This window comes from Falco cherrug, chromosome 10 (genome assembly GCF_023634085.1).
Source record: "Falco cherrug isolate bFalChe1 chromosome 10, bFalChe1.pri, whole genome shotgun sequence".
Classification (NCBI taxonomy): Eukaryota; Metazoa; Chordata; class Aves; order Falconiformes; family Falconidae; genus Falco; species Falco cherrug.
In genome coordinates, this window is record NC_073706.1 from 37929133 (window position 1) to 37942885 (window position 13753).

Sequence of the window (13753 nt, forward strand, 5' to 3'; positions counted from 1 at the left end):
GCCACACAGCTGATGGGCGTTACAGCAGCACCAAACCGCCCACCACAGAGGATCAGCTGGCTGTATACTCCATGCTAAAACTGTCGCAGAAACAAAATGAGCAACAAGACATTATCTGCACAGTAAAAATGCCCAGTAAATTAATATTTTTAATTGCTGTTACCCACAGAAGAAATGAAGAAAAAAAAAATACATTCCAAAGAATTAAACCAGTAAAATCAGCATAAAAATGTGTTAAGAGAAGATCCTAGATCAAGTGGCCATGTTGCATGTGGTGACCTTTACAATGATAGTAAAGGAAGCAAGTGCTAGAGACTTTCAGAGGTGGCAAAATGCTTGACTCCCTGGGGGGGAGCAGCTGCTTCAGTCCTATCTTTCAGTGCATTCTGCCTGGAATGTGTGGGAGAGGGGCTGGCACGAGAGGCTGGCATGGGTACAAGACACGGAATTAGTGTTCAGGACAGACCAGTCAGTCTGCCGTCTCAGTCAGGCAGAACTACCACTTACCCAGTGGCATTTGCTTTTTCCTTCCTTCTTCTTGTTTGTTTTCTGGGTTTTGGAGCTTTATTTAACAAAGCATCAGGTGCCGCTGGCCTGACCCTGCCAGCACCACAGGCTTGAAGCAAAGCTCCCCAGGTGGATTAGGAGCAAAGGCTGCCCCAGCAGGAGCCTGCACAAGCGAGGTCTAGATACGTGTGTTTGTACTGATTCAGCACTGTCACCCAGCAGGCTGGCTTTGGTTTCTTGCTTTTTGTCTGTCATGAAAATCTTCTTTTATTTCCTGATGCGCTTTCTGTCTTTTGACTGATCCAAATTGGCCCAGTCGTGCTCCCACTGCAGTCTCAGTGGCTCAACCCATCCTTCTTATATGAGACTGGTCTTGTGCTTCAGCCTCACTGTTGAGCCATCACACCACTCCATCAGCTTATCCTACAGCAGCACAGCATCACCACAGAAACAATACAAGCCACACAAGTTTTGGCATTTCTGCCAACTGGCCACTGTTTTTTTCATTTGTAATCTATCTAGAGTTGTATATTTTTATTCTTTACAATAACAGCAAAAATAAAATAACATTAAGAAAATTTTCTCCAAACTAAGAAAACTAAAACCATCAAACATTTTAAAGAAACCATAAAAATTTGCATTGTGTTTGCTTCTGAGTTCGTATTAAGATTTTACTGCAGCTGCTTCAAAATTATGGTCCATTTCACATGTACACAATTCATGTTCCTTGGTGTATAATTCCTCACCTTCATTTGTGTTTGTACAGCAGCTAGTGCTACCAGAACAGAGTAGTTTGTAGCTGTGGTCCAGATTTGAGATCAGTGAATAGTGGCATTTTTATACTGGTTGAGAACATGGTGATGGTTTATTTCTGTTTAAAAGCTGTATTTCTAGATCAGCTTTTGTTCTGGGCCCTAGGGCTGCTGGTACAAGCACTTTCTTCAGTACAGAACCTGCCATTTCTTTGATTCACATGAAAAGGAAGTAATTCAAGAAGGATCTGACAACTTCCATTGATTCCATTGAGGTGAGGTCTTCCCTCTCTGCTGACTTTAAAGCCAGTAAAACTTAACAATCACAGAAATTAAACATCCCTTTGCAAGCTGTCCCATGAAACCTAGCTGACCTTCTGCAGAATGAAGGTAGAAAAGAATGATTTAGTTTTCTGTTCCAGTCTTTTCAACAGCCATAGCAGACTGTGAGAGCACTGTGTTTTGCCTGGATTAGATTTATTCTAGCTAACAGTAAGGGGTAAGGCCAGACTGCAAAATCTGGATGCAAGGTTCACATCCAAGAGTTTGATTGAGGCTTTTAGAAGAACTAAAAGCCATTTACAGAGCTGAAATTAAGAGTTCAGCTAAATCCTTCTCAAAGTTCAAGCGCAGCTGAGCCCTGAGCCCATCCTGTTAACCAGTATGAATAAATATTTTGCATTTGCTTTCCATCCGATGCAAACTGAAAAGGCAGTCACACATTCCATGCTTAAGAGAAGTCCTGCAGATCCCTAAAAGCATTTTTAATACTAAAGGTAGGATAATACTTGGTACTTTGTAGCACTTTACATCTTCAAAGTACTATATGAGCATTAATCCTCACAGCATCCTTGTGAGGTATGTAAGTGCTAATATCCCAATTTTAGAAATGGAGTGGGTGCTGGTCCCCCACTGTTGTAAGGTGGCACAGCACTAGCCCTCATAGACTTGTGCCTTTTTACACCAGATGAGGACCTGGCCCCAGAAAATTTAAGTGACTGACCCCCAAGGCCACAAAAGGAGCAAGCATGGATTAAAGGCAGGAGAAGTACCCAGGAGGACTTCTGTTCCAGGAAGTCGGCAGCTTCCCAACCTCTTCCAAGAATGCAATGACGATGCCTCTGCTTAAAAGAGCTCCCTTTTGTATCCAGAAACCAAGGAAAAAGAAAGAGCCACCTGCCAGTGAGCTTTACACTTGCTGTTTGCTTTGATCTGCTTATTCCAGAACAGCTCCCAAAATTACCATGCTAACAGGCTGAGAATATGCAGGTGTTAAGTGTCAAACTATGGGAACAGAAAACTTTGAAGAGCCACTCAAAATAAGAGCAAAGTTTGTGCTGGGAATTTTATATACTTGTGTAAAAATATATCAGTTACCTCCACTGATTACAACATGAAACTGTCAGCAATCTGCTTAAAAGCCATGTTAAGAACAATTCTTAAACCAGTCAGTCTTACAGTTACCTCAGTACGGAGGAGTAAGAAGCCAGGTATAAAGCACAAATACAATTTTCTTAGTAGTAGAACTACAGCTGTTAAAATCCTCTGGCTTTGTTCTTCTCAACCCATGATTTCTACCCAAGCTTCACCCTGCTGACATCAGTGCAAGTGGCACAGCCCAGAAGCATTACTAGCATTTAAAAACCAGTTGCAATTAGCATTGCTTCATTGACTTCATTGGGAGTTAGTTCTGTGTGAGGAGGATCTATCTACAGAAAGAGATACAAGGCTGAAGTAGATGTGCTGCATCTTCTAGGTGTCTATATAAGGAGCCAAAGGATCACCAAGAGGGTGATAACTACAGAAAGGAAAGACAGCAAAAGTAAGTGGACCATGTGCGTAACCTGAAGCGACCACAGACAGGAATTGCAGAGAGGTGTTTGAATACAGCAGTGTGCAAAGCAACCCTCTCTCTACTTAGCAAGCAAATGAGCTGATACTGCTGGGGCCAGACACACTACCCCACTGGGTTACTTCATTCCTTCTGTGATGTCCCTGGGCCAGGGACCGGGTGCTTCTCAAAAACTGTACCCCTGTAAAGGAGAAGAATGGATCAAATGTCACACTTTTACAGCGCAGAGACAACAGGAAGGTCCACACAGGCAGTGCCACAGACAGTCAAGTCATTCCCATTTCTTGTTTGCTCCCTTTTCAAAGTGAAAATTGCCCTCACTGGGGTTGAGGGAACAGTTTTAATCCCAAGAAAAGGTATTTGACAGACTGTCAGCAACTGGTTAGTGTTTTGCAGGGTTTATGAAACTCAAAATTGTGTCAAATCAGTGTCCACAGCAGCTGGTCTCTTCCCAGCAGGAAAGTGTCTCCAGGAAAATGGCCTCATTCAAGTAATACAGATCAAAAGGAGGAATGCAGATCAGGAGAGAGATTTTGAAGACCTCAGAGGCTTCACTGGCAAATCTCTGAGCCAGCCAGGCATCTTCCTGAATTGGTGTGCCGAGGGCTCTGCCCCACCTTCCTGGGAAGGCTAAAGCAGCACTGGGATGGAGCCAGCGTGGCTGGCCAGGATGCATCCCAGTCAGCCTGCTCCAGGTTGAGGGGACAGCAAGAGACAGGCCACTTGGGCAGCACATGTTTCTGCTGTTCCAGCTACAGCCACCCAGAGACCTCTGCCACCAGAAACTGCACCTCCGATGGCCAGTGGTGAGCAGAGGGCAGGCCTCCCAATGACACCTCAGAGATCCTTTTCTGCAAGTATCCAGTAGCTGATACTGGAGCAGGATAACAAAGCAAGCCAAGATGAAAAAGCACACAGAAAAGCACCTCAGCCATCTTCAGGAAACTGAAGACTACTCGTTTCTAGAGGGGAAGAAAGAGAGAATCAAAATTCTAACTTTTAAATAAAGCTTACTCTATCACACATGCATTTTCTGCAAAGCAAACAGAAGCTCAGGGTGCAGGGGGCTCCTCTGAAGAACTGCCAGCTAAGGACTGAGTGTGTTGGACTGACCCATGAAAGGGAGCTGTACATCAGACTGAGAGACACTGTTGGCTCACATGCTGGGAAAACAGTGGGGTTCACCCCAGATGCTTAGATTTCCTCATAGCTGGGTCAGTCTGTTGCAGGAAGAGATTTGCAAACAGTCAAGCTGAGTAACAGCAGGTAACATCCGCAGAGAGCTACACTGCAGGGCTCAAGCTGCAGCCAGGAGATAAGCAACGCTGATGAATGAAGATGTTATAGGGCTCTGAATTCCCTTAGCAGTTTACTCCAGCCAGGCCCCGGCGCGCCAGTGAATGAATACTGACAATATTACACAACAGCATTAAAGGGAAGAGATTACATGGGGCTGTGCTATTTACAATGCTTTCCCTCTCAATAAGGCAGCTGACCTTTCTGATCTCTTGACTGAAAAGCAGCAGATGACTCCAGGGGGTCAGGATGGTGAACCTAGATTTTTGTAATACTGGCTGCATTTACACTGCTGCAGAAGTGGGGAGGCAGTGCCTGTTCCCCACCCAGTCCCACCTCTCGAGGCCAGGAGGAGTGGGAAACCCACTCAGCACCTCACCACCAAGGGACAGGCTAGCAGGGTTGGTAGGGTTTCCTCAGCTGCCCCTGCCGCATCCCTTGCAGAGTGCCAACAGTGCCAGGCACTTGGTGCCAGGCTTTTGCCTGGACTGGTCTGGGAATGCTAGATATGGAGACCACGGTGATTTTCAGCCCGTAAGGCTGGTCTTGAGGGCTTCCCCTCCTGCTCCCCCTGCCCACCTGAGCGTGTGCAAGGTGCTGTTGGAGCATGTCTGGATTTGAATTGTGCAGTCTGCTCTGGCTGGCTGTTTGGCTGCCCGGTTGAAGAGGTGCAGGAACCCTCAGCAAGCTTTCCTTGCACACCTGGGTGCACTCGTATCCTAAAACAAGCCATCAGGGGAGCATCTCAGCCCACGGGAGCAGCCCTGGGATGGACAGAAGGAAAATGCACACTCAAGACAGTTCCAAACAGAAAGAGAGCTTGCTGTTAAATATCCTAAATAAGAGAAAAAAGACCCACACATGATCACAAATCAGGTCAACCTCTTCCTATATCTTTTTAAGAGTCTGAAGTAATCTTGCTTCAGCAGATGGGCCGACAAACCAACAAAAGAAACACGGATCAGAATGAAGCAGGCTTTCCCAGCCCTGATGGTGCATTCTCACAGTATCCATGTGAGTTTGAGAAGGAAATGGCAGGCACTATGAGCACACAGGACAGTGCATTTCAGGAAGCTCTGCTGAAAAGGGGCTTTCCAATAACAAGCGGTACACTTGTTTACCACCAGCTGGCAAAAGAGAGCGATCTGCATCCAAAATCAGGGCCTTGACCACAGGAAATGCTCACAAAGATTTGAGAGAGACTGTAAACAGCAGTACTGTAAAGCTTAATGAGTATATAGAATACTATTTCTTAGGATACTAAGGAAAAAAGGCGTAAAGGTTAGATTCCTGTCTGCCATACTGAGGGCAATTAGAGTGTACATTAATAAGAGACATGTTCAAGGTCCTGCTGTAAAAATCAAAGTTCCTCATCTGCCCACTACATCTCAGCTGTCACTGGTGGCTGCAGGCACCATGTAACTGCTCACACAGGGCCAGGGGAATGCACTGGCCTGGCTCCCAGATGTCCCTGAAATCCCACCAAACTCCTAGCTCTGCCACAATGGCAACACTGACCTGCACCTACAGACCTGCCCTGGAACACTGATCAGCTCTGATCAAAGCACACAGCACTGCATGTCAGCGTACTTCTAGCTCTGTGCTCTCTGCTTGGTGTTTTGCTTTCATTCTGGTTCTGCTGGGGGCTGCCCCACATGCTGCCGTTGACTCCAAAGCTCAGCCCCCATCTGGGCACACTGTTTTTTGTCTACCTCCAGGCTTCCTCTAAGCAGAGGCAATACCTTCAGTTTGCATATGGAGTTTGTAATGCACAAAAAGAGACAAGCATCGGTTAAATTCATTTTTACCTTTGACTTTAGTAGAGATCTGTGCCTGTCTGCCAGTATACTATTAAAAGCAAGTCTAACACAGTGCATGGCCAAACCTCCTTTCCATCAGCCCTCCCCTTCTCAGACATTCAGCATCAGTTTCAAGACTAACAATTAAAATGCAGTAGTACAGCACTTCAAAGGAGGAAAAGTTGAATGAGTAGCTACTGCAGGGACAGTCTAAGCTTTCTGATGTGGACTCCACACTGAAGTAAGCTGTATTCAGAGAAAGCCATTGGGGAAAAAAAAAAATCCCCAAAAGTAATGCTTCAAAGAAGCAAAACCAACATCACCAATGTGCTCAGAGAAATGGAGATCTCTCTCAGGGGTGAATGCAGCTACAGCACCTGAGATATAACCCACGTTGTTCACAGATTATTGGCACTCCATCTAACTTCTCTTTCTGAAGTCCTCTTCATCTCTGCTCTCTACAGCTGACAGTGCAATAAGCATTTGGGCTGCATAGTAAGTAGCCATGATGATGAAGCGTGAGTAGGGCACAGGAAAGCAGAACTTGTTAAGTGCAATGGTCAGATCTGACACCATGAACAGCATCGCACCGATGCAGGCTGACAGCTTGGTCCATGTCCAGAGGTCGTTGCACAGCTGCATGCCGGCAACTGCTCGCCAGCCCATGAAGCCGATCAAGGCGATGTAGACAGCTACCAGGTATGTGAATGGGCCCGAGAGGTAGGAGTACAGGAAGGCATAACAGGAGCTGGAGACAAGGCCCATCAACAAGCCAGCTTTGAGGTCCAAAGGCTTCATGCCGAAGGCTGAAGAGTACAGGATGTGTGTGATGGCAAACATCAGCAGACCTGGAAAGAGGCATTGACTTAGCAAGTGTGACCTTTTATCGGCAACTGACAGTTGGCAGCGGAAGAAAATGTGGCAATATTGGGTCTTAAATATACCACAACAAGCACAGGCTTAGAAGCGTTATAATCCTTAACACTGGTAATCAGTGGGAACCATACTGACCACTTGGGACAATTTTGGTATAAAAATCTGTGCAGAGGAGACCAGCCTCGGCACCAAGCTCCCACCCTAAGAACGAAGCCCCCGCATCTACAGCTGCAGCCAAGTACAGCTGTGTTGTGATGCAAGCCTTCTTGCTGAGAGGCCAGGTGAACAAAGCTTGTGTTCCAGGCTGTTCCTCCTCCCCTGCTTCGGATGGAAGGGTAGGGGCGAGGCATACCAAAGATCATCCCCTCTGACTGTCCAAAGTGTTTTCCTCACAGGTCACATGTGGAACGGGAAGGCTGGAACCAGAGCAGTGTAGGAACAAAATGTGAAAGAAGATACCAATCCCTCTGAACCCAGATACAAAGCCTGACTGTATTTAAGCCACAAAATCCAAAGGCACTTGGGGACTAAATCTGGCTTCTACTCATCTCTGCTCATAGCTAGGAGAAACCTAAGCTGAAAAGAAGCAGCTGGCATATTTCAGGGACTGCACTGACTTCTTTTCAGGGACTCTGCCAACAATTTTATGGCTATTTGCAAAATTCAGATGAACCTTAGCTAGAATGAATCAGTGAAAATAAAATGGCAGCTTCCCTTTGAAGTGCAACACCCCTGAGAAATGCCAGATGTGGGTGTCAGAAGGTACCATGCATATGTTGCTCACTTGCCACTAATCCATTTAACAAAAAATGTTACAGTGTATTGTACAGCTGCTCACTACTAGCTGTCATGCCAGTTGTAGGGCCCCAAACTGAGTCCAGCTCCTCTGCTGCTCTGGTTCCCCGACCCACACGTGGTGCAGCTGCAGGCTACCCCACTTTATCCTGGCAGGGTTACTAGAATAACTGAAAGTTTTCAGGCAGCTCTAAAGCATGAAATGGAGAAAAGGATCTGGGAAGCCAAGTCCTCCAGCAGGACACTGGCTAGCATTTAAAGCATGATGCTGTGGTGTAAAGGGCAGTCATTAAAACCTGCCACTGGCAGACATTTCTTCATCCTAATATTCTTGTGTTGAGGCAGCTCAGAGAAGGGCAAGTGTCTCCCTGCCTTTGGGGAGGACCAGATCAGACATCCACTGAAAGCTCAGCCATGTTGGCATGAGAGGGGAACCCACAGGAGGGAGAGGGCTGGCAGAGATCTGATCTGCAAGCTGAGGCTAGAGAAAATGGACAGTGTAAAGGGGAAGGAAGAGAAGTGCAAAGGAGGGCAATGAGAAGTTGATGTTTCCATAGTGCTATTACACATCATGGGCACAGCACTGAGGAAACCAAGGTGGGAATACAGGACGAGCTGTTTGTAGTGTTTAATGCAGGAGAGGTTAGAGCCCTGGGCTCATAAGGAGAAGTTACTTCATCCTAGCAGCGAGGGGTGGCTTTTCCTTCAGTGGCATTATATGGAGATTTCTGGGATGGGGAACTGAAAAATGTTTTGTCCTTCATGCAGGCAGCTGGCAACAAGGAGGAGGAAAGGAGGACAGGATGCAGAAGCCAAGCAGAAGCCCAGAAAGGCAGGAGGAGTTTGGCGATACACGGTGGGGCTGGTTACAAACAAGGGAGGCAGCTCCCAGATTTGCTCATTCAACATCCACAAATCAAGCCAGGAACTGGGGAAAGCGGCGACAGCTGCACAGGGAGGGGGAGTGCATTCCTCAACCTTTGGCTTGGTCCTCCCAACCACATCAGGCAGAACTTCTCCTCTCTGTCCACTTCCTTCCCCCAGGTTTCCTTATCCCTCCCTACCCCTGGAGTCTTCCCTCAGGCTAGCAATAAAGCCTTTTTGTTAGTCCCTGTCTTCTTCAACAAATGCATAAATTGTTTCTAGGTGCCTGCTAGCAAAGGAGGTGGATGCTACCACAGTGAAGAATCTTCTACGTGCAGTAAGACACTAGTCAGAAAATAGCATGTTATTAATGGACTGAAACAGCAAAAATGAAAAAAAGTCAAGTGTGCCAGGAGTAGCTCCCAGGCTCTCACTTCCCTATAAAGTAATGAATAAATGTGCTTTTATAAACTCATTATCTCAAAAGCTATTCAAATCACCCCAGTTCTCAACTTTTTTTTCTTCAGCCCGAAAGCTGTAGAAATTGAACAGAAAGTACATTTCTATGTAGTATTTCCTTAGTCTCCTGAAATTTCAGATTCCCATGAACGATGATATCAAAAAGTTGAATATTGTCAGTTGTGAACAACCGCAGCCTGCTGTGTTTTAAATAGGAGAAAATACCTTTTGCAGGAGAGGTGAAGGATGAAGTGGGGTGGTGCACTTGTATCTGCTAGCGGCTGAAATGCAAATGTTAACACTTCACTACTGAAGATAGTAGCTCAGATTAGCACTGACTGTGGCAGGAGACAGCCAGGATGAAAGCAGAGATTTTCAGAATGCTCCAAGAGAGCTTTTCTTCTCCGTAATAAGAAAAATGTGTCTAAACCCGCAAAGCAACATTTCTCAGTTGTAAAACTAGGGTCGACAATCCAACTTACTTGCAGATTAAAACACATTAACCAGATACTGAATTGCTGTGACTGGTTGATCTTCCTCTAGTGCTAGATTGGAGAGGGAATTCAAACATATCCCAGCTACGTGGGAATGGAAGATTCCATGTAGAAAAACAGTTGTGGTGAGAATCAGGCCTTGAATGTTTTACAAGCCACAGCTCGAGGAGCAATTCCAGGAGGCAAAACAGAAGCACAAGCCGTCGGGCTGAGGTGACCTGTGCTGAGCCAGGTACCCTTGTTAGGAAGAGGCCAATCAGTGGGAATGCCAACACTCAGCCCCAAGGGGATGGCACCCCAAGAGAAGGCTGGAGCTCCTCAGCAACATGCCTGAGGTTCAGCCAGAGATCCAGTCCTCAGGGCCTAATCTAAACCCCACTAAAATCAGTAAAAAAATTTACATGAACTTTTAATGAGATTGAGATAAGCCCTTGGGAAGCAGGATTAAAACCAGATTCAGAGCATTTGGCCTTTCCTGTCTGGCATTGCACACACTTCCCTCTCATAAAGAAAGAGCTTGTGGGAATCCCAGAATAAAGCTAAATACTGACCTGAAAGAGGGAAAAAATAACCCTTTGACTTTCAGAGCTGACAACAGCACAAGTCAGAAAATGTCCCTCTTATCACATTTTCCAGTGGGCCAGTCACAGCAGCCAGTTAATGGTGGGTGTTAGGTGAGATCCCTGTGCTAGATAAATTAACTTGAGAAACCTGACCAGTCAGTTTAGTGAAGGACTCAACTGCTGCTGATTTCTTGTGACAGTCCAAGGCCAAGGAGAATGTTGCTGCAGGCAGGTTCATCGTGGCTTTAAATGATTAATCTAAATCATTAAGTTCCAGTCTGCAAACTAGCAAGATCAAACAAGCTTGTTTTGCTCTGAGAGATGTGGATCTTTTTGTCTGGCCATTGTGGTAAGGTTTGTCCTTGATTCCTCATCGTTTACATGCCTTGCAAAACAGACAGGTCTTGTACAACAGGCTGCATGATTCATACTGATGAACCCGCAAGCAGGACAAGATCTCTGATGCTTTTATTTCTAGTATCCACTTAAACACCTCCCCCAGGCTACGGGCTTGTCTATCAAAACATAAGGGTCTTCTCCACCTGTTTGCCACTGAGCACCTTTGCACTGTGTGTCCTATTTCTGATCCTTGTACCAAAGGGCTGACAAATCTCCCTGCAGAGAAAGAGGAGGTGAATACACCCTGTAGCTTCATGAGAGCTGCCAAGAGCATTTCCTTCTCTTCCCCAAGGATTCTGCCCACGCCACCTTCCCAGTTCCAGCCAGCTGAGATGCTGGGAGCACGTGCCAGGAAACCAAACGTGCCCCAATTACCTCGAGAAGCTCAAGAGAAGCTCAAGAGAACGACTCATTCATGATGTGACTTCTCTAGCCATGACAGATTTTAGTCAAGGTATGAGTGTTTCCCATTGCCTGAGGCTTAAGCTGTACATGAGTGAACAAAACATGTGGCCCAGTGACTCATCACTAAATAAAGAGGGTAACAGCTGGACACTGGCACCCCTTTAGGACACTCACCATGAATGAAGTAGCCCTGCTCCTGCCAGATGAGAAAGGCGTCTCCCACTGCTGAGAATATGAGTCCTGCTAGGATGCGACTGGCACTCCGGTGTGACACTAAGAAGTTAATTCCATGAGCGAGAAGGAAAACCCACAGGCAGAAGATGGGCAGACATTTGATGAGGGCACTGAACCAGGAGGGGCTGGAAGTTGGCAGCCAGAGAACAAAATAGACACAAGTGGCTTTAAAGAAGGGCACCAGTTTGGGGCCTTCACTCTTCACCTATAGGAAACAAACATTAGAAAAAGATAAATGAATAGGATCATCAGAAGCATCAGTGGAATAAACTTCATAACAGAACTATCTCCTTCCTTTTGCAGGCTGCTCTTTCATGTGTACTGTTGACTACCAGCATATCTACCCCAAGAGAGACTGGTTGAATGTGACCATGATCCTCAGCCTAGAACTTTGTGACCCCCTCTGCTGAAAACACTTCTCAGCTGGCAGGATGGGTTTTGGGTGGTGGAGATGGAGGAAGTTTTAGATACCTTTTCTCTTTATTTGTTCTACTGAAAACATGTAGGCCATCAGTCAAACACCTCTGGCAGTCCTTGCCACCTCTCTTGTGTTTAAACTAACCTCTTTGATACAACTCCTTTCCAGAAGCTGAGAAAATGTCACACTCCCCAGGAATATCCCAGCAGCAAACAAGACAATAAAAGTGCAAATCTTCCATCCCATTTTGGCAAATTCTCTTGCTTAGGCAGTTGCAGATCACCCTGAGGATACAACCTCTCTTCTCATCTCTCCTGCCCTGTAGCTTCATGCCTGGACATTGCTGTTGGCATCGCCATGTGACTTCAGAGCTTACCACATCAACCTCCCAGGTGAGGATGTCACTTCCTCAGCTGAGTAATATCAACATCAATCACATGTTGCTTTGTCCTAGCATTACACTAATAATACAGCACCCAGATTGCAGGAAACATTTTGACTCAGGGCTCTACTGTGTATATCCAGACACAAATATGCAGCATGAGCACCAGGCTACTCACAACAAAGCCACAGCAGAGGCAGGGCACAGAGCTACAGACTCCACAGGCTGGGTCTGCTCTCAACATACGCTTGGCTGAGACCACTCTGGTCAGTGGTAAGAAATACTGCATTCACCTGCCCCCCTGCCATACTTCTGCATTTCAGTGCAGGTGAGGAAAACCCTGAATGAGAAACGAAGCTATGATTTTATTTTCTCCTGGAGTGCAGCTGAGGGCCCAAACAAGGAGCAAAGGAAGAGTTTGCCTCATGTGCCTGCCCTTTAGGAGTCTTTTAGGAGGCCTGTTTCCTCCTGCATCTAAGGCAGTACAACCTCCAAAGCCCCCCTGCAAACAGGCGTTCACTCTCAATCTTCTCATTACCTTGGGTCAAGCAAGATTTAGTTGCTTAGTACCACGACTTCCCACTACTCATGGCCAAAGCACACAGAGGCCTCACACACTGGAGAAGAACACAGGAGAAAATTTAGAGGCGTCAGAGCTGGGTTGACACTTCAAAGTTCCTCAGAACCCAAACATCCATGTCTGACACTCTCAGGTTGCTTGTCTCACACAAGGAGCCCATGCTCCAAAAACCTGCAAAAGAAACATCAGTCTTTTTTTCCCAATGTATGGGATGCTCCCTGCATCGTGTGGCATTGCCATGACACAAACCCAGCAGCTACCTTTCTTTGATGCAGTGTGCTTCATTGCAGATACCTAGAATGGCTGAAGACTGCACAGCAAGTATCTCCATGCTTACGGTGCTCAGTTAATAAAGCCTAAACTCATCAACGTTCAGGAGCTTTTACAAACACAAGCAAAGGGAGTCTGGTGAAGCTGGAAGACAGAGGCAAAGGCAGTGAAGAGCATCTTCACATGCAGTGTCTTAAAAGGGAATGCAATCTCTAAAGTAGGAAGACCTAAATAAAGGGCATCCCAAGAAGACTGCTTTCAAAATCGTGCTCGCATCCGATAGAAATTTCCCCAGCATATCAGCCGTTTCTTAGCAGTAAGGTATTTCATTATTCCTGTATACATTATTCATAGGCTATTGCCAACACAGTTTTTAAACACTCCATTAAACAACCAGGCTACACAATTCACTCACAAAAGGACATCAGCAAGCCATTAACTTTCTTGTATTGCATGGGGAGCCCGTCGTGGCTCCTCTACTTAGGCTGCCTAAATTAATCACCATTTACCACTTCTTGTCTGCATTCCTTGGGAGAATTCTGGCAGCAAATAGCAAATGAACTTGAAATAAAAGTCATAAAAGCCCATGTAGTCTCACAGCACTGAGGCTGTCCAGGAACCATTAAGTATCACAGGGGGAAGAGTGGAGCCAAGTTTCCCCCATCTTCCCATCTTCAGACCCAGCACCTTGCCCTTCTAAAGTGACACATCAGACTATCCAAAGCCAGTGCCTGGTTCCAGCTCTGTCTCCCCCCCCCCCCCCCCCCAGTTAAAAACATAGTTGATCACATTCATCCTCTCACAGTTG

At 46.1% G+C, this 13753-nt stretch overlaps 1 protein-coding gene across 1 annotated transcript in view; it reads right to left on the bottom strand.

Moving 5' to 3' along the window:
- Positions 1-131: 131 nt before the first annotated feature.
- Positions 132-13753, bottom strand: part of TMEM86A (transmembrane protein 86A) — a 28891-nt gene continuing 15269 nt past the window's right edge. Inside the window, exons 2-3 of the mRNA XM_055721756.1 lie at positions 11236-11500; positions 132-7054 (exon numbers count right to left, since the gene is read on the bottom strand). Of these exons, the coding sequence (XP_055577731.1) occupies positions 6627-7054; positions 11236-11500 (693 nt within the window). The 3' untranslated portion in view covers positions 132-6626. The remainder of the gene's footprint in view (positions 7055-11235; positions 11501-13753) is intronic.